The sequence below is a fragment of the Lampris incognitus genome, chromosome 9 (assembly GCF_029633865.1).
Source record: "Lampris incognitus isolate fLamInc1 chromosome 9, fLamInc1.hap2, whole genome shotgun sequence".
Lineage (NCBI taxonomy): Eukaryota > Metazoa > Chordata > Actinopteri > Lampriformes > Lampridae > Lampris > Lampris incognitus.
In genome coordinates this window covers 16,216,801-16,241,109 of record NC_079219.1, presented here as the reverse complement: position 1 = coordinate 16,241,109, position 24,309 = coordinate 16,216,801, and the positions used below count along the sequence as shown (strand labels likewise).

The 24,309-nt window shown below is 41.0% G+C and overlaps 1 protein-coding gene across 2 annotated transcripts; it reads left to right on the top strand.

Moving 5' to 3' along the window:
• Positions 1-14,142: 14,142 nt before the first annotated feature.
• Positions 14,143-24,061, top strand: tmem147 (transmembrane protein 147). Of its 2 annotated transcripts, none has more exons than XM_056286233.1 (8): positions 14,143-14,227; positions 14,777-14,887; positions 16,994-17,063; positions 17,799-17,864; positions 18,047-18,183; positions 21,208-21,292; positions 22,758-22,879; positions 23,021-24,061. In XM_056286233.1, the coding sequence occupies exons 2-8, from the start codon at positions 14,811-14,813 to the stop codon at positions 23,139-23,141; spliced, it is 678 nt and encodes a 225-aa protein (XP_056142208.1). In that variant the 5' UTR covers positions 14,143-14,227; positions 14,777-14,810; the 3' UTR covers positions 23,142-24,061. The 2 variants fall into 2 exon arrangements, with proteins under 2 accessions (XP_056142208.1, XP_056142209.1); XM_056286234.1 differs by having other exon boundaries at positions 14,149-14,198.
• The last annotated feature ends 248 nt before the right edge of the window (positions 24,062-24,309 follow it).

Here is a 24,309-nt window from a genome sequence, read left to right as displayed (position 1 = left end):
ACACTTAAGGGGGAAGACACACTCCTTCGAGGACAGCAATGTACACATTTTGGACAGAGAAGATAGATGGTTTGAAAGAGGGGTGAAGGAAGTCATCTATGTGAAACTGGAAAAAAACCATCCCTCAACAGAGGAGGAGGTCTGCGACACCACCTATCTCCCACTTACAATGCCGTCCTTTCATCTCTACCCAGGAGACTCAAGGAGCCTAGCCTCCAAGAACAACAGTCGGTCACTAACGACTCCAACGACTCTCATGACCACTGAACAATGAAGTCGAAACTAACGCCCCCAACGACCGTCGCTGCTAAACAAATGTAAATCAATAGCTCCGATGGTGACGGGCGCGGCTGGACATCGGAGCACAGGAGAGCCACGCATATCAATAGCTCCGATAACGACGGGCGCGGCCAAACATCGGAACACAAAAGAGCCACTCATATCTATGGCTCTGTTAGCGACGGGCGTTGGTAAACATCGGGACACAAAGAGCCATGGGCATCTATAGCTCTGACAACGACTCCAAAGAGGATAAATTCTGAGTCTCATCACCAGCCAGTCAGACTAGCTTCGTCTAGTCAGAAAGGCACGAACTGAGGAAGCCTCTTGGATGAGAGGTGAAACGTCTTCACGGATATATACCAAGTCCAGCTGTACTTGATTCAACTCCTTTGGATAACCATGACCCGGATGAATGAGAACATTCACAGATTAGTAGTGTAAACTACTAATAAGACACGTTAGTCCGTAGCTAACGGATCTGACCCTTTAGCCGAGCGGTTAGTAATGTCGCCTTATGGTGCAGTACACCCCGTATCGAATCCCGCACCGGGCAAGAAAATAACCGGTTACAGTAGTCTGTAGGATTCCGGCAGAAGAAGACACCACAGGATACTTGATGCACGTGTTAGCTGAGTTGTCACAGTACTTTAATAAATAGTTGTAATTGTTGAAGTCAAGTTTCTTAATTTATAGTAAGAAACATTACATGGTACCAGGAGTGGTATACAGCCGTCATGAAAAGTTTGAAGCCGCCTGACGCTGTGAATTGGACTGGAAATGTGGACTACGAGTGGCGGACGTTCATACAGCGATGCATGCTGTACCTGCATGCCCTCGGACTGGATGACAAACCGGACGCACGGAAGATTGCACTACTTACCGTCGCGGGACCTCAAGCATTGGAGGTATACAACACGTTTGTTTACACCGACGCAGCTCATAACGACACGTTCGTCGAAGTTGTCAAGAAGTTTGATGAACATTGTTCGCCAAAGAAAAACGAGACATTCGAATGGACGTGTTTCGCATACGCACGCAGCAAAATGGTGAGAGCGTTGACTTTTTTTTGACGGACTTGAAATTGGAAGCTAAGACGTGCAATTTTGGAGAGCTGCATGATTCAATGATCCGGGATGAATGAGTGTTTGGCATTAATGACAAGTGAGAGAGAGATTACTACGAGAAACGGACCTTACCTTAGCTGCAGCTGTGAGGATATGCCATGCTAGTGAGGTAGTCCTGCAACGCGCTAGAACGTTCGGTGGTGGCGCGAAGGAAAGTGAAAAAGACAATGCAGCGATAGCCACTGTGTCTGCATGGGCACAGAAACAGAGAACATTATGGCAGTCAAAACAGCAAAGGGGCTTAGAGACTTTTAATTGTAAAAGATGTGGCACTCGACGTGCACCAAAACAATACCCAGCTTATGGCAAAGTCTGTAATAAATGTAAAGGACAGAATCACTACATGAAGCAATGCTTTTCCAAGGGGAAACAAAGCCGAGGTGAACGTGTGCATGCAGTGGAAGAAACTGATCTCTGTGATTCATTCTTCGTGGGAATGGTAGCGCAGGAAGATGTCACGCCTAAAGGGACTGAACAATTAAGTGTGAACAAAGGCAAGCACACGGTGGGAGCTCCACAGAGACAGACGTGACTCTCCACGTGAACCTGATTACTGAATCGCTACCCGTGTCTGACATGAAATCGAAGCAGATTGCAGCTGAAACAGAAAATGACACAGGCCTACAGAAAGTCATCAAGAATCTGAATGAGGGTTGGCCTAGAGGTGAATGTCAACAGTATTACAACATGAGAGCTGAGCTGAGCATCGTCAATGGGCTGCTACTCAGAAAAAAAGCAGAATTGTCATTCCTCAGTCACTGTGACCAGAGATGCTGAAAAGGCTGCACGAGGGGCACCTCGGTATGGTAAAATGCATGAGAAGGGCCAGAACAGCCGTTTATTGGCCAGGAATCAATGCAGACATCAATAGGCTGGTCTCAAGCTGTGAGACCTGTCTGAAGTATTATGCAAAACAGCCAAAAGAGCCAATGGCAATCACAGACCTACCAGACAAGCCGTGGCATAAAGTTGGGACTGACCTGTTTCACCTGGATGGAAAGAATTACCTGCTGGTGATGGACTACCAGTCAAATTATCCAAAGATGGCGCTGCTTCTCAGCATACCTGCTATTTGTGTGGTTAGACACATGAAGTCAATACTTGCAAGACATGGAATCCCACAGATCGTCTACAGTGACAATGGACCATGCTACAGCAACAAAGAGTTTCAGGACTTTACCAAAGAGTATGACTTTCAACATGTGACCTCAACACCCCTGTATGCCCAGTCAAATGGTAAAGCAGAAAAAGGAGTTCAAATAGTCAAACATCTGCTCAAGAAAGCAAAAGACAGCCGCTCAGATCCATATCTAGCTCTGCTGAGTTACTGAGCTTCGCTGCTTGAACATGGTAAGTCTCCTGCTGAGATTCTAATGGGACGTAGGCTACGCACCACGCTTCCCTGCACTGAAGAGCAAAAGAAGCACAAAGAGGTGAAACAGAAACAAAAGCATCTGCAAAAGAGACAAAAAGCAAACTATGACAAGTCATCGATTGAGAAGCTTAGTGCCACTGGCAAGAGATGACAGTATGACTCGAAGATTCCAACAGCTGGAATAAGAAAGCCACTATTCTGGAGGAAGTAAGTCCAAGATCCTACACAGTCAGAACAGAGGATGGTCAAATCCTGAGGAGGAATCGAAGGAGCTTGCTGAAAACACGAGAGACACTGCAAGAACAAACAAATGAAGATCCAACCTACACTGCATCCGCTGAACCGCCAATGTTAAAAAAAAAGAAGAAAAAAACTAAGCTGTTCCCTTGTGAGTTGTCTTGAAAGAAAGTCCGGTTGCACTTGATTCAACTCCTTTGGCTAACCATGATCTGGATGAATGAGAACATTCACAGACTTGAAAGAAAGACTGAAATCAAACATGAACGCTTAGTAAAAGGAATCTGGTTATGGTGTTAAAAATAGAAACATATGATTGTTTATGCTGTTGAAAAAATGTTGATCATGCTTGTGGGTGACAAGAATGTTTTCATTACCGTTTGAAGTTGCTACTAAGGCTAGATGAATAGTTTGTGTATAGCTACATCTAAAGGAAAGGGGATGTGGCTAAAGGAGTTAATACTAATATTTACACCAATACCTACCACCTGAGGGCAGTAGCCGCGAATTTAGTAGTCTGTAGGATTGCGGCAGAAGAAGACACCACACGATACTTGATGCATGTTAGATGAGTTGTCACAGTACTTTAATAAATAGTTGTAATTGTTGAACCCAAGTTTCTTCATTTATAATAAGAAACATTACACTATCAAGCAGAACATGTGAGCAATATAGAGGTCTGAATTCCGGCCATATGGTACATAATGTTACTTTGTCCAAATACTTTTGGTACCCTAAAATGGGGAGACTATGTACAAAATGTGCTGTAATTTCTAAACGATTCACCTGATATAGATGAAAATTATTAAAGCTGATATTCTGCACTTTTCAGTCATTGTATTACTTCAAATCCAAAGTGCTGGAGTGCAGAACTGATAACCATGCTATTGCTATTTCTATAGCACTTTTCACACATCACCTGGCAAGAAAGAAGGGCAATACAAAACAAAAGAGCTGCCACATGTTTGTTAAGCAAAACCTCCACCCTCTGTTCTTAACCTGATCATCTATGCTGTTTTATGACTGTCAAGTCATGTGTAACTATTAGATTATGACTTGCACGACAATTAACCATAATTCACTATTAATCATATTATTATCAAATAATAATTATTCATGAATCAAATGCTGCTATTATGTCAGTAATACCTGAGTATACTTTTCCGCTAATCAAGAAAAAAGTCTTTGGTCCTCGAAGACTGGAGTTGTGTACCTCTGCTCCATATGGATTCCCCTGAGCGGAGTCGGTAAGTGGCGTGAGCAACTAAAAAAAAAAAATTCTAGAAATTGGGCCATAATCCAAGACATGGCTCAATTTCAATTATCTTTTTTTAGTTCAGTTTCTCACTCCATTTACTCACTTTCTCACGGAGCAAAGGTGCACAACTCAAATCATCAGGGATCAAAGTGTTTTCTGGTTATATCCTAGATTAGCTGGAGAGTGTACTCAATTACAGACAAAATATCAGCATTTGATTCATGAATTATTATGTCATAACAATATGATTAATGGTTGATTATGATTCATTGACATACTCATCAAAAAAGCAAGCCATAATCAAAAAATTACACATGACTTGAGTCACAAAATAGTGTAGATAATCAGGTGGGGTATGGGTGGGTGAAAAGAGAGGGTGGCACTTGAGGCAAAGTGTCCTATCCCCCCTCTAGGGTGGTGGTGGGTGGGCGGAGGCGGGCGAGTGGCAGGCGGAGACAGACTGGTGATGGGCAGCGACAGGCTGGTGGTGGGCAGTGACAGGCGGGTGGTGGGCGGAGGCAGGCTGGTGTTGGATGGAGGCAGGCTGGTGGTGGAGAGTTGGGCTTGACACATCTGTGGGAGGCAGGGTGGTAGTACTGGTGGGCAACTTAAGCCGCACTCTATATGTTGATGGCATCAGTTCTGCGTGAGCACCAACTCTGTGACTAAATCTCCCCTTTGGTCTGCCACATGTTCTCCCCTGTAACGGCTTTGGGGTGATGTTGACTTTTCTCATTTTGCTGTTATCATATATGGGAATCCCTGCCTCTTTTGGAATCAGAGAGTCTACATCTTCCAAAAGAGTGCATAGTTTCCCACTAACATATTTAAGATGTGTTTCCTCAGTCAACAAGTTAACTTTGTCAATGAGAAGTTTAAGCTGGCCAACACACTTGTTTCTGAGCGTTGTTTTTCTGGACCTCCTACATGGTGGCAACTCCACAGGCATTGTCTCTGGGTCTGGGCTTGCTGTTGTCTCTGTGTACACAAAGTTATAGAACTTGAGATGAAAGTTCAAAGTAGCCATTATTCAAATATTGATATTTGATAGCAGGATAAGAAGTTGTGTCTTACTTTAAATAAGAGGTAACTATTTTGCAGGCTATTAGAAAGTAGTTAACTTTGTAATGTCAGACTTTCAGATACAATAAAGAAAAATTTACCTTCGCTAACAACAGCTGACTCATCGGTGTTTTCAGTGGCTGTGACAGGGCTGGAGGTTTCAGAGAGACAGATGGAGTCCAAAGAGAACAGGGGTTGATTCCTGTACCTTGGACACAGCTGCTGCCATGTCCATCCAGGAACGAACTGAAACACTGTGCAGAAGTGTTTGCAAGGCAATCTGTAGTGTTTCCAGTCGTCACATTCACATGCTGGCATTCTGTCTTCCATCCCAAAGTGAAGTTTGTATGACCTGCCCTTCTCAGTCTCACTCTTAACGACAAACTCCCCATCATCAATCTGCATGACATCTTTTCCACTAAGACTACTCTCCATCCGACTAACAACATGTTTCACCATGTCTCTGGGTTTGTCATGTAGGCAGATGGGTACAGCAGCATGGAATTTCCTGAAGCCGGATGATGATCTCACATTCAATTCTGTGTACCTGGAATATACTAAGAGAAACAACATAAATGGATAACAAAAATATGGTGCTTACTTTTGAGTAAATTAATTAGAAAGAAAGGTATTGTTGTTGTCATGATACTGTGTATAACTATCTTACCTCTTTTGCATCTGTGGTATGTAGTCTTTCACCACAACATGCATCATTTCCGACAGAGAGCTGTCTATGAAGTTCTCAAGATGCCTGTGCTTGAAAGACTCATTCTGTCTCTCCAGCCCATTGTTGGTTGTGATGGCTAGATGTATGTTTAATGTCTCAGCCTTGAAGACAGTAACCCATCTCTGCAAAACATGACAAAATCCAACATATTCTGACATAAAACCACCTGGAAATACAAAATAGTCAACAGTATTGTGTTTTACAAAATATATTGGGGCAGCATACTTGGTTGCCTCTCTTTTAAGGCATAGCTTTGAAATATTGTGCAAATTCAGCTTTTTCATGAATAACAGAAAAAAAGAATGGAAGACCAGACCAAAAAAAAAATCAAGAATAGAAATGTTGTTTTAGACAGTTAGAGGAGTAGTTTGCTGAGTTTCGCATATTGGATATGTTAATTCTTACATTTAATATAGATGAAATGCGTCCAGTAAATCACCATTTGATGTTTCTGTTGACTTTAACACAATATTTTTCTTACTTTGTTGGTGATTGCGCAATCCCTGTCCCAGCCCAAATGTAATGGTGTGCGCAATTATATGACATTGATTCAGGGTGAACTATTCCTTTTAATTGACCACACATCACTCTGATGGCCAAGCAGAATAAACCGCCGTTCTTGTAATCCGCTCATGTGGCTGGGAGGTTCGTATCCCAGACTCGCCGTAACCGGTCAAGGCCAGAGCGTCCACGGGGTAAGGCATTCATTAGGCCACCCTTACCCGAGGGATAGTGGGTGTAGATCGGTGTAGCGTTGGGGGACTCATCATTCTCCAGCGACCCCTCTGGCCCATCCGGGCGCCTGCAGCCAAGCAACCGAAAGCATTCTCCCTACGTCTCCTTCGCGGCCTGGAGGTAATGCAATCCATGCGAGGCGTCAGCGTGTAAAATAGCAAGAGCAGCCAACACGAGTGTGAAGGAAGCTGGTGTTACGACTATCTCCTTCCTGTGGAAATGTGAGCCAGGGGAGTTATTCGACAAGAGTTCCGGCCATATGCTATTGGGTTAATTAGGTGGGATAAGGGGAAAAACTAGGAAATAAATTTAGAAAAAAAAATTGACCACACAGAATATTCTCACCTTTGCCTCTGCAAGCCAAATCTCAGAGAACCAATTTCTGAAGAGGCGGTTCTCTCTCCAGCAGGAACTGTCCATCAGGCTCTTCACTGCCATCTCATACTCCGCTTGTGTCTCTGCCTTGGCAATGGCTCTCATCTTGCTCAGCACTTCCTCCTTGCTGTTGATCCTATGGTCCTGCTTCCGAACCCACTCTGCCCATGCCTTTTCCCGATGACAATCACACAGGATCGCAAGTGAGCCTGTGAAAAACATATCCATTAGAAAAATTAAATCTTTCTATGCCTCAAATTTCCATGGCTTACAAAACAATATGTGATGTACCTTCAAAAACTGCCTCCACTGCCTGAATTTCTACCAAGCTGTAATCCACCAGAAAGTGAGCAGGCCGCCAATCCTCATTCCAGGTCTTAAAGATCTGGAGACCCTCCTTCACCGCATTGGTGGTCTCCTCTTGCACCACCATCACCCCAACCACTACATAACACACATTTGTCTCCACACACAGGAAGAACAAAGGAAGGGAGTAGCGGATTGTCCTGTATGTGGCATCGAGCAAGCAAATATCCTGCCCGTACAAATGGAGAAGCCTCTGCTGCCACTCTGTTTGATAGCAGAGCAGGAAATTCTCCGTCTCAGTCTGGACTCTCAGATGGAATTTGTCATGAGCGGCTTGCTCCTTCCACTTCTGAAACAGAATCTACACAAACAGAGAATTATGACAACTTATTTACTAATGTACAGATGCAGCAGTGTTGCCTCATTCTGACAAAGGCCCCCTAGTGGTCATGGTGCCGGCTGATTAGTATATATAATTTTCATTATGCTGGTGCCGATGCCCCTAGTGGGCGTCTGAATAGCGTTAATAATAATTAAAAAAAAAGGCTGCAGCAGTTGCCAGCATAGGATAAACTGATTGTTAAATGCTTTCCTTTGTAGGGAATATCGGTCAAATTATTACAGACAAAAACTGACAAAAATATATTTCAATTAATGTGTTTTTCTTTAATCAGGTCATCCTTTATCAGAAAATTAGACTTATATGAAGATCTAATGTGGATGTATGTCTAAAATATGTGAAAAACAAACAATTCCAAGAGTTCACAAACTTTCAAGCAGCACTGTACATTTCTCACCTGAAGATTGACTTGGTCAATGTTTGAATGGTGGATCTGCTCTCTTGCCTTCATCATGATATTCTGCAGATCTTTGTCACTAAGACAAAATCTGCGTCTCGATAGAGGGGGGGGAACTTTCTCCTCGGAGCAACTCCGACTTCACAAAATTTGAGACATGCCACCTCATTTCGTTGCACTTCCTGACTCCTGCTTTTGCTTGGTCAGTAATATAGTTCACCACCCTGCTGTCCACTGGCTCTCGAACAGAAGCCACCTTCAGAACAGTAATGGGGACACAATTATTACATTGAACAAGAATGCCTTTTTCTTGTTTACCTAACAGAGTAAAACAGAAAAGCATCAAAAATATTCTTTCAATTCAGATCATTTTACTGGAGTTACCTCTCCATGAACTGGGTGACCAACATGGGCACTGACACAAGGAGTCCTCACAACAAACTGATTCTCCCAGACCACGGGATCCCTGTCTAGAGCCCGTCTAAGCCTAGCTGAAGCTTCCTTCTTTGCCCTGGTCTTATTCTCAGCTAACTGAAAATAAATAAATGTGAGAAACAATAATCATCACTGCAGGATTATGAACTGAATGACTGCCTAACTTAGACTAAGGAACACAATCATTGGAAATACACATAGGAATATGTTGCAGTTATCGACTTATTTGTCTTGTTTCATTACAATTCTCCTAATCATATTATACATTCTGGGAGTAAAAAAAAAAAAAAAAAAAATCCAAACCTTGAATCCCGGGAATGCAGCAATCCGTGTTATAGTGATAACAGCTGGACATCCAACTTTTTTAGTGTTCTGGGGAAGCTTCCTTTTCTTGCCAAAAGAATGATCCTGTTTCTTGAATGTATGTCACATATGATGTATAGTTCAATAGTGTTATGCTTCAAAAACATATTCTTCATCTGACTAAGTCAGTATCCTTTATGTTTCAAAAACATTGTTATATTCATCTCACATTGGCCCCGATTCGGTCCGCTTGATAGTACTCTGGCAAACGTCTAATGTGGTGCAGTCGGGCTGAGTTTGCACTTGATTTGAAGTGAGCTCAGGCCAACCGCAGCATTTTTGCCATTCAGTGGAGTACTATCAAGCAGACCGCTAATGCGAAACTTATCGCGGGTTCTGTTTGAATCAGGGCTTGAGTTGGTATCCTGTTAAATTTTCCATCTTGAATCAGACAAGATTTGGGAGTTTTACAGACTTTACAGACTACAGTTGGCCATTCTGAACCGTAACTGAAGCTTCATTTTTCATAAACCACTTGGACTTCAGGGTCCCAATTTCATATTTATTCATATGGGTGGTTAAAGAATGTGTCTTAGGCTTGACAGCCTGTCTGATATCTGATGGAATCACTCCTTTATGGTTCAGAAACATTGTTATATTCTTCATAGGCCAGAGTCAGCCAGTCACTTTTCTTTAGAAAAAGATGGAGTAAACAAACATCTTACTCACATTAGCCTCTGAGCCGTTAGCTGAAGCCCGGTGTTTCTTGCTCTTTGAACTATCCTTGCCCTGATGACACCCCATCTCTTTGGTCCCAATAAAGATGAAGGGCACACCAGTAAACTGGATAGCTGGAGTATCATCCCCCTTGTCCCATTCCCAAAACACCCGGTCTTTGGATGTAGGCTGCCAAGCTAGAAAACCAAAACATTATTATTATTATTATTATTATTATTATATACAACATTATTCATCATTCATTTAACTACCAAGATGAACAATCATGTGAGATAATACAGTACTATTACTACAACTACTAAGTTACTACTAATACTAGCTACCACAATTTTTTACTAGCTAGCAAGTACAGTAAAAAAAACTGTAATAAATCAGTGGGTATAAACTATATATAAAGCAATACCAAGTTGACCTTAGCAGTGTTGAGGTGTAGCTTCACTAGAAGTTCCGTTTTTACTTGGTGGAGTCAGATTATAGTTATAGGAGCAGATCTTTTGGTGACTGGCCAGTAGAGACATCAATCACATGCACACAAGAATTTCCCCTCACTTTTTGGTATTCATAACCATAACAATAGCTTACCCAGCATTATTACTAAACCTAATTAGCTAGCTATACAGTATCAAACATGTAACCAAAGGCTGAGGAAAAGTGTGTAAATGATTTAAACGTTATAACAGTATATTAGAAAAAGTGATCTAAAAATTAACATTATCATAAACATTAAAGTTAATTTATCAATATATTCCTGTCAGTGACACATATTTTCATGAAGTTTAACCAAGTTAACGTGGCTATTACATAACGCTCATTAAAATGAACGTTATGTCACTGACAGGAAAATATTGAATTATCAGTTTTTCCTGTCAGAATATTGAATTATCAATATTTTCCTGTCAGTGACATAACATTTCATTTTCATGAACGTTAGCTAACTACATCTCTGTGTATCTTCATAAACATATAATGTTAATTTATCAATATTTTCCTGTTAGTGCCACAACATACATTTTCGTGAAGTTTATTGAGTAACGTTAGCTAACGTTACCACAGCTGGAGGTGGCAGAGTTGATGATAAGATTTTCACTGGGAGTGACGAAGAAGAACAGGACTAGAAACGATTATATTAGAGGGACCACTCAAATTGGACGGTTTGGAGACAATGCAAGAGGCAAGATTGAGATGGCTTGGACATGTGTGGAGGAGAGATGCTGGGTATATTGGGAGAAGGATGCTAAATGTGGAGCTGTCAGGGAAGAGGAAAAGAGGAAGGCCAAAGAGGAGGTTTATGGATGTGGTGAGGGGAGACATGCAGGTGGCAGGTGTGACAGAGGAAGATGTAGAAGACAGGAAGAAATGGAAACGAATGATCCGCTGTGGCGACCCCTAACGGGAGCAGCCGAAAGTAGCAGTAGTATAGCTAACTCTATTAGCTAGTTCGCTAGCGAACAGCGACTGCTTGTAGTGATTCCTTATAGCTACTGTACTGTACTTACAATCACTGGAAAAATGCTGGTGTGTCCCATAGACGACGGATTTCGTCATTGACGAGGTTTGAAATGACCTAATATGGTCATTCAAATCGTTCCTCGATTTAAACTCTTTTTGAATTTCCATTGTTAGCAAGCGTTAACGTTAGCTATCGTTACAGTACGACCTAGCAATGTTAAGGTTAGCTGTAAGCTAGCTAGCGAAATGTTTCAGTGCGCACCGTTTGTTTCAAGTCAGTGCGCTTCGAGGTTCCGCGCTGTCTATTGGCCGACGCAACAGCCAATCACGGCTACTTCCGTGCCTACACCCCGTTGGCTCTAGCGTCAACCCAAAATCAACGGACGACTGCTTACGGAGGGAGTGCGAGCCAATCAGAGTCATCAAGATCACGTCACGCACGTCACGGAGAGATTCGTGGAGATTCATATAGTGTGGCTGTGTTGGACAAGTTAACATATAAATACGATATTTAATTTGATTTTATTCTCTACATTTTGACTTTTTTTTATAGAATGTTGCCCTGCATCAGACAACCATCGCTGAAACGCCTTCCCTATCAGCTGCACACACGTTATTTCACATCCCTGTTATTAATAGCGCTTTCTACAATTGTTTTGTGGCTGTTTTAATTCAAGTTTCGTTGTTCATTTTTACAAATCTATACAAATGTAGAGTTCACAAAGGTATGCAACTGTTTGTGTAGCTGAACTGAAGTGTTGGATTTTACAAATCTATACATTTGAATTGATATTTATTGTTCATTTTTAGACCTCTAGTTTGAATTGATATTTATTGTTTATTTTTTACAAACCTATACAAATGTAGAGTCCACGAAGTTATGCCATTGTTCTTACATTCATGCGCTTTTGCAATTGTGTAGTTGAACTGTTTAGCTGCAGTGGATGCTTGCGTGCATGCTTTGCAGTCAGTATCATTTATTATGCTTTTGTCACTTTGTGTTTCTAAGATACTGGCTAAATGTGAAACTGAGTACTGTGAATGACATGAGTACATGGGTCATGCATGGCTTCCCAAGTCACACTCTTTTTTCTTTTTCTTTTTTAACTTGCTTTGTATTGTGTGCTTGAGATCAGTCAAACTTATGTCTACCTTGACTTGGGATGGGAGGAGGGCTGCAGTGATGAGGAATCTTCCATATCTGCTTACTAGCCACAACAACTTAATTATGTCCATAAACTCACGACTACCTGCTATTTTCTTTGCTGTTTGGCCACTATGTTGAAGACATACAATATGACGTGCTGTCTCAATTTACTGGGAAATCCTAACAGACAGCTTCTATTTGGGGGTTTCGATGTAGTTGAAATCCCCACCAAAACAATTTGCAGTCTATTCAGTATCCCTAATACCTTTATGATATCCAGTGGTGTCCTACAGAAATTCAATCTCACACATACCAATCACAGATTATGAGCCAATTAGTTGAAATGTCCATATCCCATTAAAAAACAATTTTAAAGCTTTAAATAGAGTGTATTCATCCAATGAATCTTTGCAGTCATGATTTATCTGTATGTTGTTAGACGTTGATACTGAAACTGTCCATTTGTTTTTTCCGTTGTGTGCACTCTGAGGCTTTCTACTATATCTACAAAACTGGCTTCACACAAACATATTTAGATTTCATGGATTGATTTTCTTGATAGAACACCAATTATTTAATATTCCCTTAACAATAGTGAGAACAATTTGCTGGTGAATACTCATGGAATTAATTCATGACGAAAAGACGGGAGGCGGAGCTGAAGATGGCAGAGTTGAAGATGCTAAGATTTTCATTGGGAGTGACGAAGAAGGATAGAACAGCTCAGGTTGGTTTGGAGACAAAGCAGGAAAGACAAGATTGAGATGGCTTGGACATGTGTATACAGTGATGGGTATATTGGGAGAAGGATGCTGAATATAGAGCTGCCAGGGAACAGGAAAAGATGAAGGCCAAAGAGGAGGTTTATGGATGTGCCGAAAGAGGGCATGCAGGCAGCTGGTGTGACAGAGGAGGATGCAGAGGACAGGAAGAAATAGGAACGGATGATCCGCTGTGGCGACCCCTAACGGGAGCAGTCGAAAGTAGTAGTAGTAGTAGTAGTAGTAGTAGTAGACTCTACTAATTCATGGAACATGGAAAAATGTGTGTGTATGTATGTATGTGTAGAAAAATCAAAAGATGTTTAAGTTAAATCAATTTTCATGATGTTTCCAAAGAACTGTATCATAATCTTAAAGCCCTTAAGCATATGAAAAGAAAAAAATGCAGGACAACTTTTTAACGTAATAAAGTTCACATGTATACTACTAGCCCTGTATATCTTTTACTTATTTATCTATTTATTTATTTTCAATTTCCTTTAAACACATTTTTGTTTCATTAATGTTATTTGTATACATGCACCTGATCTTTATCTAGCTTGTGAATGAATTTTAGAGCCATGATCATACGTTGGCAGTCAGTTAAACAAAACAGAAAAAGTACAATTAAACCAAGCAACTACCAAAGTGCACATAATTTGGATATTTGCAGATTAGCATTTAGTGTGTGGCTATAAATCTTTATTGCATGCTCAATACGTTTATCAATTTGAAAAAAATTCGGAATCTTTATCCATTGGAAAATGTTTATGCAAGACAAAAAATGCTTGCAAAGTTTAAGGCACTAATAAAACGTCTTTGTCAGAACCATTTTAAGGTTACGAGCCATATCCGTTTTGGATGCCGGAAAACGTAATTCTGGCTGGCTCCACAGTGTATTTTCTTTTCAAATTAATGGCCCGCAGACCGACCCTTTAGCCACTGCTGTATCTATCTAACAGAAACGGCGGTCAAACGCTGAGACTTTATTTTGAAAGTACACACGTTTTACTGAAATCACGTCCGTTACTTAGGCTAACGCTGCTTGCTTTTGCAGCATTTGGCGTTTTAAGCCGTTCCTTATTTCGTAAGTTTTCAGATTTGTGGTCTTAAAAGGTAAATTTAGGGTTCTTCAACTTGATTTGAATCCTAACTTGTCGTTATGTTGCTAACTCCTAAAATATTAATGGACAAACTAAGGTCGAAATTGTTATAAGTTCATAATTAGCAGCACTGGTTAGCTAGGTTAACGCTTGCTTTTAGCAAGGGAGCTAATATGATAGGTGACAAGATAGCACCTTGTTGGCTTGTCATTTGCCGTGGTGATTAAAACAGATTTGAGTCATTTACAACTTTGCCCGGACAACATGCAATACACAGGTTGCCTGGGGCTTCCACAAGATAAAAAAAAAATCCCATAATTATTGGGGATACGTATTTGTTGTGTGAATAGCTGTGCCTCCTTTCCGCCGTTTGATTTAACACCAATAATTACGTTTATCAAATATTAGTTAGGTGTCCTTACTAGTCCTATAATGAATAGATCAACTTTGGCTTCAGAATAGACCATAGTTGCTCAACTGGGACACTAACAGGAAGGTTGAAGAATCTTTATATATTTCATATATTTGGCTTATGTGTTGATAGGTTCCATCTCTTTAACAGGATGCTGTATTATCCATTGCTGTGACGAGACATCATGACACTCTTTCACTTTGGAAACTGTTTTGCTTTGGCATATTTCCCCTATTTCATCACATACAAGTGCAGTGGGCTGTAAGTATTTGTGGGACTGTAAGACAGAGGTCAGCAGTGTGAGTTAAGTTTTATGACTGTGTGATTGGAATGGTTCATGTTCATCTGTCAGTTCCTGCCTGTCCTGCAAGTAAAGAGTTTCTACATGGAACGAGTGACATTTTAAGCACTGCATTCTGGGGTGCTAGAGAATACAGTCATGTTGGTTATTAGAGATGTTTAAGATTCAGGTTAATGAGCTGAATTCTCACAACAGTAATTTTTGTAACTATCTTTTATAAATAATTTCATGATTGTGTTATGTCTATTATGTTTAGATATCTTTTTATATTTTTACAAACTGCTCATATTTATTGTTCCATTTTCTTGCCTGGCCACCCTCCCAAACGAGGTTCTCTACCTCTAGGGTTTTCTACCTGCTAAAAGTAAGGTTAAATAGAGGAAAATATAATAGTAGATTAATTCATAACAAAGTCAATAGCAAACTTTCATTTCCTAGTGACAAAAATATATTTTTGATATATGAGTAATTGTGCCATGATGGTATATGCCGATTAGCCAAAACATTAAAACCACCTGCTTAATATTGTGCTGCCAAAACAGCTCTGATCAGTCGAGACATGGACTCCACAAGACCTCTGAAGGTGTCTTGTGGTATCTGGCACCAAAACATTAGCAGCAGACCCTTTAAGTCCTGTAAATTGCAAGGTGGGGCCTCCACAGATTGGACTTGTTTTTCCAGTACATCCCACAGATGCTCAGTTGGATTGAGATCTGGGGATTTGGAGGCCAAGGCAACACCTTGAACTCTTTGTCATGTTCCTCAAACCATTCCTGAACAATTTTTTTTCAGTGTGGCAGGGAACATTATCCTACTGAAAGAGGCCCTGCTATCAGGGAATACCATTGCCATGAACGGGTCTACCTGATCTGCAATGATGTTTAGGTAGGTGGTACATGTCAAAGTAACATCCACCTGAATGCAGGACCGAAGGTTTCCTAGCAGAATGTTGCACAGAGCATCACACTGCCTCTACCGGCTTGCCTTCTCCCCATAGTGCATCCTGGTGCCATCTCTTCCCCAGGTAAACGACACACATGCACCTCGCCATCCACATGATGTAAAAGAAAACGTGGTTTATTGGACCAGGCCACCTTCTTCCATTGCCCCATGGTCCAGTTCTGATGTTCATGTGCCCATTGTAGGTGCTTTCGGCAGTGGACAGGGGTCAGCATGGGCACTCTGACTGGTTCCTGGCTACACAGCCCCATATGCAGCAAGCTGGGATGCACTCTGGGTTCTGACACCTGTCTATTGTAGACACCATTAACTTTTTCAGCAGTTTGAGCTACAGTAGCTCTTCTGTGGGATCGGATGAGACGGGCTAGCCTTTGCTCCCTATGCGCATCAGTGAGCCTTGGGTGCCCATGGCCGTCGCCAGTTCACTGGTTGTCCTTCCTTGGACCACTTTTGGTAGGTACTTACCACTGCATACCAGCAACACCCCACAAGACCTGCCGTTTTGGACATGTTCCGACCCAGTCTTCGATTTCAGGCCATCACAATTTGGCCCTTGTCAAAGTCACTCAGATCCTTAACGCTTGCCTATATTTTCTGTTTCAAACACGTCAACTTTAAGAACTAACTGTTCACTTGCTGCCTAATATATCCCACCCCTAGGCAGATGCCATTGTAATAAGTTAATCAAAGTTATTCACTTACCTGTCAGTGGTTTTAATGTTTTGGCTGATCAGTTTACATCCAACTGTTGAAGAGCCATTCATATGGTTCCTGCTAAGCTGCTTTGGAATGTCAGGGATTTGGGAGGGGTTCCTGACAATCCTCTTAGAATGTGGAGGTATTATGAATATTGGTTGGGTGGTGGGCTCGTTCCTGTATCAGACTGTGTGTTGATTTCCAGCCCTTGTATCATTTCAAACTCCTGGAATGACTGCCTCTTCCTGCTATTAAGTGTTTTTTTCAGTGGAGTTGAAGTTACTGTAGCCATATTATCTTTTCTGTCCCTATTGATGTGCAGTCCTATTAGCGAATTTCATGGGCTTGTGTATCTGTGTGTGTTTCTTCTTTCTCTGTGTGCGTGCGTGCGTGTGCGTTCTATCCCTCAGTTCAGAGTATAATGCATTCTGGAGGTGTGTCCAGGCTGGCGCAACCTACCTGTTTGTTCAGCTCTGTAAGGTGAGTTAGCTCTCCAGCACACCTCTCATATTTTAGACTTTATTGCAAACTGTTGGCTAGCTGTTATGATCAATATCTATTGTCACATAAAGCAGCTTCAGTCTGACAAGATTCTGAGTGTTTATAACTGTACTAATAAATCACAGTACAAAAAATAATCTCACTCAATTGTAGAATCATTAACTTGATAATAAAAATGTTACAGGTAAGAAACAAAAAATACTTCTAAATCTTCATATTTGTATACAGATCGATTTACCGATGACAGCTGTCTGCCATGTTGGCCTTTCTTTACAATCTACAAGCCTGTTTAAGCATTTGTATAAGTCCTGTTGTCTTCTTAAGACCCTGAAGTGAAGGCATAGATGCTTAAGTGGTATCAGTGCATCTGTCAACATTACTGCATTGTTGAAGTGTGCCGTTTTATCAGTTTTGCCAGTTAATGAGAGCAATTGAGGGGTTTTCATAAACAGTTGGTATTAGAATGGTGTCAGTGCTGTTTATGACAGATTAATTGCTCAGTTTAGGCTGTCTTGGCAGGGGATATCAAGGTGGCCGATTCAGAAGAAATAGCTGACTCTTTCAGCTAATGGATATGTTTTGGTGACTTGGCATCTCTGCGTACCACTAAGAATCAGACAAAATCACGTTCATGTTGTCACGTTCAATGAGACATTGACTGTTTCTGTGTGTGACACCATATAAATACTGCTCCCTGATCACTCTGTTTCACAGATGCTGTTTCTGGCCACATTCTTCCCCACGTGGGAGGGAGGAGCTGGAGTTTATGACTTTGTTGGGGTAAGTGGCGAGACAGTGTCACAATAAGATGTCTGAGAGCACCTTCTGATGCAGTCATTTTTTTGTGTGACTACTGTTGCAATGTAAAGCTTATTTGTAAACATCCAGAAAGAGCATCCTGCACACCAAACAGGCCAAGCTAGGCCAAACAAACTACACTATTGTTTGTTTGTGTCTTGCAGGAATTTATGAAGGCCACAGTGGACCTTGCAGACTTGTTGGGCCTTCATCTTGTCATGTCTCGCAATGCTGGTAAAGGAGAGTACAAGATCATGGTTGCTGCCATGGGCTGGGCAACAGCTGAACTTGTCATGTCCAGGTATCTTGTATGTCAGATATTTTTTTGTATTAATTATGCAGCTCTGGACCACGGTTCTGATCAAGATTCAAAGATTCAAAAAGTTTATTCATCATGTGCTTCAAGTACGATGATTTTTGGTAAACTCCGAAAACTGTACAACAGAAGAAGTGGAACATCAATATAATAAAATACAATCAAATCTGAAAAAAAAAGTTAAAAATCTGGGGAATATACAGAAGGTATATCCCGATAAATATCTTATGTACAAGTGTGCGAATAGTCTGTAAGAGTAAAGTGTAGTGTCGGAGGCAAAGTGACAGTCCCATCAGATCAGTAGACGGATGGGCCTGGAAGTCAAATTTTATGTTCCAGATTCTTCGGGATGAGAATGTAATTAAATTATTACATGCAGTTGGACTGAACGATAAATTGAATTCAGACCGACATCACAATTTAATAGAACACAGGCTCAGAAACGTGGCCATGTGGGGTCACGTACACACACACTACCCTACGCTCACGTGACATGCAAGTGAGAGCAGAGTAGTAAACAACTTGCCACGCTACCCTTTGATTCAAGCAGTAATGTTATTATCTTGTGAAAATGGCCTCGGCAGACCCGAACACTGAAAAGGAGACTTAAGTGTGAAAGAGGAGCAGTACATTGGTTGTCTGGACCTATTGTGCAGAATGTGCCTTGCTACCGTAGCTACAACGTGGGACAACACTGCAAACCTGTTCCAGCATTTAAGAAAGCATCACAAGATCATGTATGACAGTAGCATGTCTAAAAACCTGACCACCAGTTTGTTAAGGTCAAGTAGGCTGAATACCACCCGGCATATATTATATATATATATATATATATACACTACCGTTCAAAAGTTTGGGATCACCCAAACAATTTTGTGTTTTCCATGAAAAGTCACACTTATTCACCACCATATGTTGTGAAATGAATAGAAAATAGAGTCAAGACATTGACAAGGTTAGAAATAATGATTTGTATTTGAAATAAGATTTTTTTTACATCAAACTTTGCTTTCGTCAAAGAATCCTCCATTTGCAGCAATTACAGCATTGCAGACCTTTGGCATTCTAGCTGTTAATTTGTTGAGGTAATCTGGAGAAATTGCACCCCACGCTTCCAGAAGCAGCTCCCACAAGTTGGATTGGTCGGATGGGCACTTCTTTGAGCAGATTGAGTTTCTGGAGCATCACATTTGTGGGGTCAATTAAACGCTCAAAATGGCCAGAAAAAGAGAACTTTCATCTGAAACTCGACAGTCTATTCTTGTTCTTAGAAATGAAGGCTATTCCATGCGAGAAATTGCTAAGAAATTGAAGATTTCCTACACCGGTGTGTACTACTCCCTTCAGAGGACAGCACAAACAGGCTCTAACAGGTACTATTTAATGAAGATGCCAGTTGGGGACCTGTGAGGCGTCTGTTTCTCAAACTAGAGACTCTAATGTGCTTATCTTCTTGCTCAGTTGTGCAACGCGGCCTCCCACTTCTTTTTCTACTCTGGTTAGAGCCTGTTTGTGCTGTCCTCTGAAGGGAGTAGTACACACCGGTGTAGGAAATCTTCAATTTCTTAGCAATTTCTTGCATGGAATAGCCTTCATTTCTAAGAACAAGAATAGACTGTCGAGTTTCAGATGAAAATTCTCTTTTTCTGGCCATTTTGAGCGTTTAATTGACCCCACAAATGTGATGCTCCAGAAACTCAATCTGCTCAAAGAAGTGCCCATCCAACCAATCCAACTTGTGGGAGCTGCTTCTGGAAGCGTGGGGTGCAATTTCTCCAGATTACCTCAACAAATTAACAGCTAGAATGCCAAAGGTCTGCAATGCTGTAATTGCTGCAAATGGAGGATTCTTTGACGAAAGCAAAGTTTGATGTAAAAAAAATCTTATTTCAAATACAAATCATTATTTCTAACCTTGTCAATGTCTTGACTCTATTTTCTATTCATTTCACAACATACGGTGGTGAATAAGTGTGACTTTTCATGGAAAACACAAAATTGTTTGGGTGATCCCAAACTTTTGAACGGTAGTGTATATATATATATATATATATATATAATATGCACTTTAGTTTGTGTGATTTGTTACTGACTGGCGATCAGTAAGATTCGTATTTATTTTCATATTAATGTTCACACCAGGCCTGTTGTTCTGCAGTGCTTTGTTCCTTTTTCAGATTTTATTAAAAAGTAAGTCATGATAATTATAGTACATGTTTAAAAGGCTTGAAGTAAAACCAATCAGTCAATCTTCTGTGATTGAAGGTTTTTCTTTTAACAATGAAATAGTTAAATGAAGATATGTTATTCATATCAATTCATGCATCAATTCATCTCATTTCATCATAACACGTAGGCCTGGCCTACAGGAAAGAGCAGTTTATATGTTGACTGTTGTGTTGATCATACTATAGAATGATTTACTGCTGTGCTTACTGGAAAACACAGAAGATAATGAACTTTGAAAAAAAAATTGCTTTGGTCGTGCGTCTCTACAGACACAGTTGACCATGTCTGCGGGTAGCAAGTCGGATGTGGGTATTTGTCCTGGTCGCTGCACTAGCGCCTCCTCTGGTTGGTCGGGGTGCCCCCCAGATCGGCAGAGAGGGGGTGGAGCAGCGAGCAGGACGACTCAAAAAGAGCGGGGTAATTGGCCAGATATAATTGGGGTGAAAACATGGGGGAAATTAAAAAAAAAATTTTGCATACTAAATCGCATCGCAATATTGGTAAAAAAAAAAAAATCACAATTAGATGATTATCTTCCCAAAACATTCAGCCCTAAGTCATGCAATGTGTTTTTGTATACTTGGAGCCAGTTTTCCATCAATTCCTGGAAGGGAACTCTCAGTGCATGAACTAAAATTTGATATCCTCAGTGATAATAAATGAAAATGTATTAAATACAGATAGAGACTAAAAATGATTTTATATCTAAATGTGTGAAATTTATTGGAAATGATCTTAACTTCGGTGTGCTGATTTGTATTCCTCCCTCCATCCTTCCAGGTGCCTTCCTCTTTGGGTAGGAGCCAGAGGGATAGAGTTTGACTGGAAATACATCCAGATGAGCTTCGACTCCAACATAAGTTTGGTAAAAAGAAATGTTGTCCTGTCTTCTCTTTCTGTGCTTGCTCTACCCCTGTCCCTCCCTGATTTCTATTCACCTCCTACTTGTTGCTCCCTGTCTTCTTCTCACCACCTCCATCTTCCCTCTTTCCCTTCTCCTCCAGTCCTTACAGAGAGTTACATTGATATTTTCATGTCTTTTTTCATGTTCTTTTTCCACTGGGGATGCTGTGTGTAGTGACACCTCAGTGAACTGAGAGGTGACTAGTCACATTGTTCCCTTTCTTAGGGCAAAAGTGTGGCAGATTAAAACTCAGTATCTTGTTAATAGCTTGTGCTTAACCGATCTTGCTCTAGGTTTTTGTTTAAAGGACTCAGAAACACTAAAATTTGTTTTTTGAGGAATTAACTGATATCTGGAAGATTGTTGAGATAGCAGACAACAGTAATTGGCAGAAAACCCATAAAGCAAGGCAAGACAACTTTATTTATATAGCACATTTTATACACAGGGTGGCACAGTGGTTAGCGCGGTCGCCTCACAGCAAGAAGGTTCCGGGTTTGAGCCCCGGGGTAGTCCAACCTTGGGGGTCGTCCTGGGTTGTCCTCTGTGTGGAGTTTGCATGTTCTCCCTGTGTTTGCGTGGGTTTCCTCCGGGTGCTCGGGTTTCCTCCCACAGTCCAAAGATGTGGGTCAGGTGAATCGGCCGTACTAAATTGCCCCTAGGTATGAATGTGTGTGTGTGTGTGTGTGTGTGTGTGTGTGTGTGTGTGTGTGTGTGTGGATGTTGGCCCTGTGTGATGGCCTGGCGGCCTGTCCAAGGGTGTCTCCCTGCCGACTGCCCAAAGGCTGCTGGGATAGGCTCCAGCATCCCCGCGACCCTGAAAGCAGGATAAGCGGGTCAGATAATGGATGGATTTTATACACAAGGCAGACAGACTCAGTGTGCTTCACATAAAAAATAAACATACAATTAAAAGGATTTAACAAGTAATTCATATGAAGACATTTACATTAAAGAAAAAAATCAAAATGTAATGCAAGCTTTACAACTTTTCAAAAGTCAAAGAGCAAGGTTTGCAGTTTAGCAGAAGCAATGGTAAACAAATGTTTTTAATGTGGATTTAAAAGTAGTCAGTGTTGGAGCAAGTCTCAAATCTTCTGGAAGTTTATTCCAGCTATTTACCACATAGTAGCTAAAAAGACATCAAAAGACATGCATGTTAGGGCCAACACTCCGTCTGTGACCTTGACCAAGGTAAGGCAAATTTATCAATATAGCACATCTCTGCACCGCAACAAGGCAATTCAGTGCTCCATACAAAACACAAAAGGCATCAAGAGCAGCAACATAAATGAGTACATCTGTTGAAATGCTAGTTAAGGCACTAGATCATTATTCTGTTTTTTTTACTTTTACAATTATAAAAGAAATTATGTCAATGAACTAAGCAGTATTAATCACTCTGTATTCTCTGTCTAATGTGTAGATCCATTATATCGCCATGGCAGCAGTAGTGTGGATGTTTACACGGTATGATCTACCGAAGAGCTTCAGACTACCAGTTACCGTGCTGCTGGGCCTTTGTGTTTACAAGGCCTTCTTAATGGAGTATGTCTCTCTCTCGCTCTCTCTCTCTCACTCACTCACACGAATATACATTTTGCTTAACCATAATAATTTGGAATTTATGATATCCCCGTGTAAATAATCTTTGTGGTTCAACTTCTATTTCTGTCTCATTCTATCCAGATTATTTGTCCATGTCTTCCTGCTGGGCAGTTGGACAGCATTACTGGTGAAAGCTGTCCTGACTGGAGCCATTTCTCTCTGCTCGCTGTTTCTCTTCGTCACTCTGGTCCACAGCAACTAAGTAAAATGCCACTCCCTGACATAAGCCTCAGAGCGACACCTGATCCGACTGGAGTTGCTGCCACACCAGAATTTTACCCTTGATACAACAACAGTCCAAATATCACATTACCACTGAGAGGAATATTGCAAAGTGGTTATAAATGTGAATGTCTGAGATACATGGGTAGACTAATGGTTCCAGCTGATATGTTAACCAGTTCTTAAACTAAATTGTTCTTTCATTCTGTTTTTTTAAAAAGTGGACATTGACATTTTTGCAACAAGTTAATGCAAAAATACACTCTGATGTACTCTTCTGTATGTCTTGATACTCATGATATCTGGACAGTGAAGCGTCGCTGATATGTTCAAAGGCAAATGTGGCGATGCTGAGCAAGCAACAATGTGCTGTACAAACATAGAGATTTGTATGTTAAGCACTCCGCCATGGAAAAAAATGTGGTCAAGGTAAAAATTGGTTGTTGATGTTGTGTTTGTCAGTTTAATCTGCTGTATCACCGATTCATTAAGAAGGCTTGTGTTAATAGGAATGGCTCACCCAGGTCGTGACGACATAACGTAGGTTGCTCCTTTGTGAAAAGGAGAGTTTTGTATCACACCCAAAAGGAGGCAGTGGTCACAGACTGTCTTTTTAATAACTTATTTGTTTTCCTGTCTGCTGTTTAAATGGACAAACGTGTTAAGGATTTGATTCAGTTGTTTTGGAAATTTGATAAACAGCTGAAAGGGATCCATTGTTTGAATGAAGGCAGAGGAGTGGAGAGGAGTCATCTCAGCATTATGGCCACATGGAATGAGTTTTGAATGTCTGTGACTCTAACGTGGGATTAATAAATCTCTGTTTCATTACTGCCATAGACCTTATTTTGACCAAACAGTTGTGTTGTTTTGTAGTTTTGTTAGGTGTTCTATGAAAGGGGGTGGACTAGTGTTCTCTTGTTTTGCTTTAAAAAAAATGCAATGTCTGGGTTTTGGCAGACTTGTATGCTCTTTGTGTAGTCATGCTGTGCAAATTATATAGTTAGAGATTCCCACCTGACCGTACAGGAGCCAGTTGGAAGGATTTGTTAAGCAGAATCATAAAACACAACCGCTACGGAAAACGCTCTGAAATCGACTGGATTAACCAGGTCATGTTTCACAGCACTATTGTGTCCCACACATCT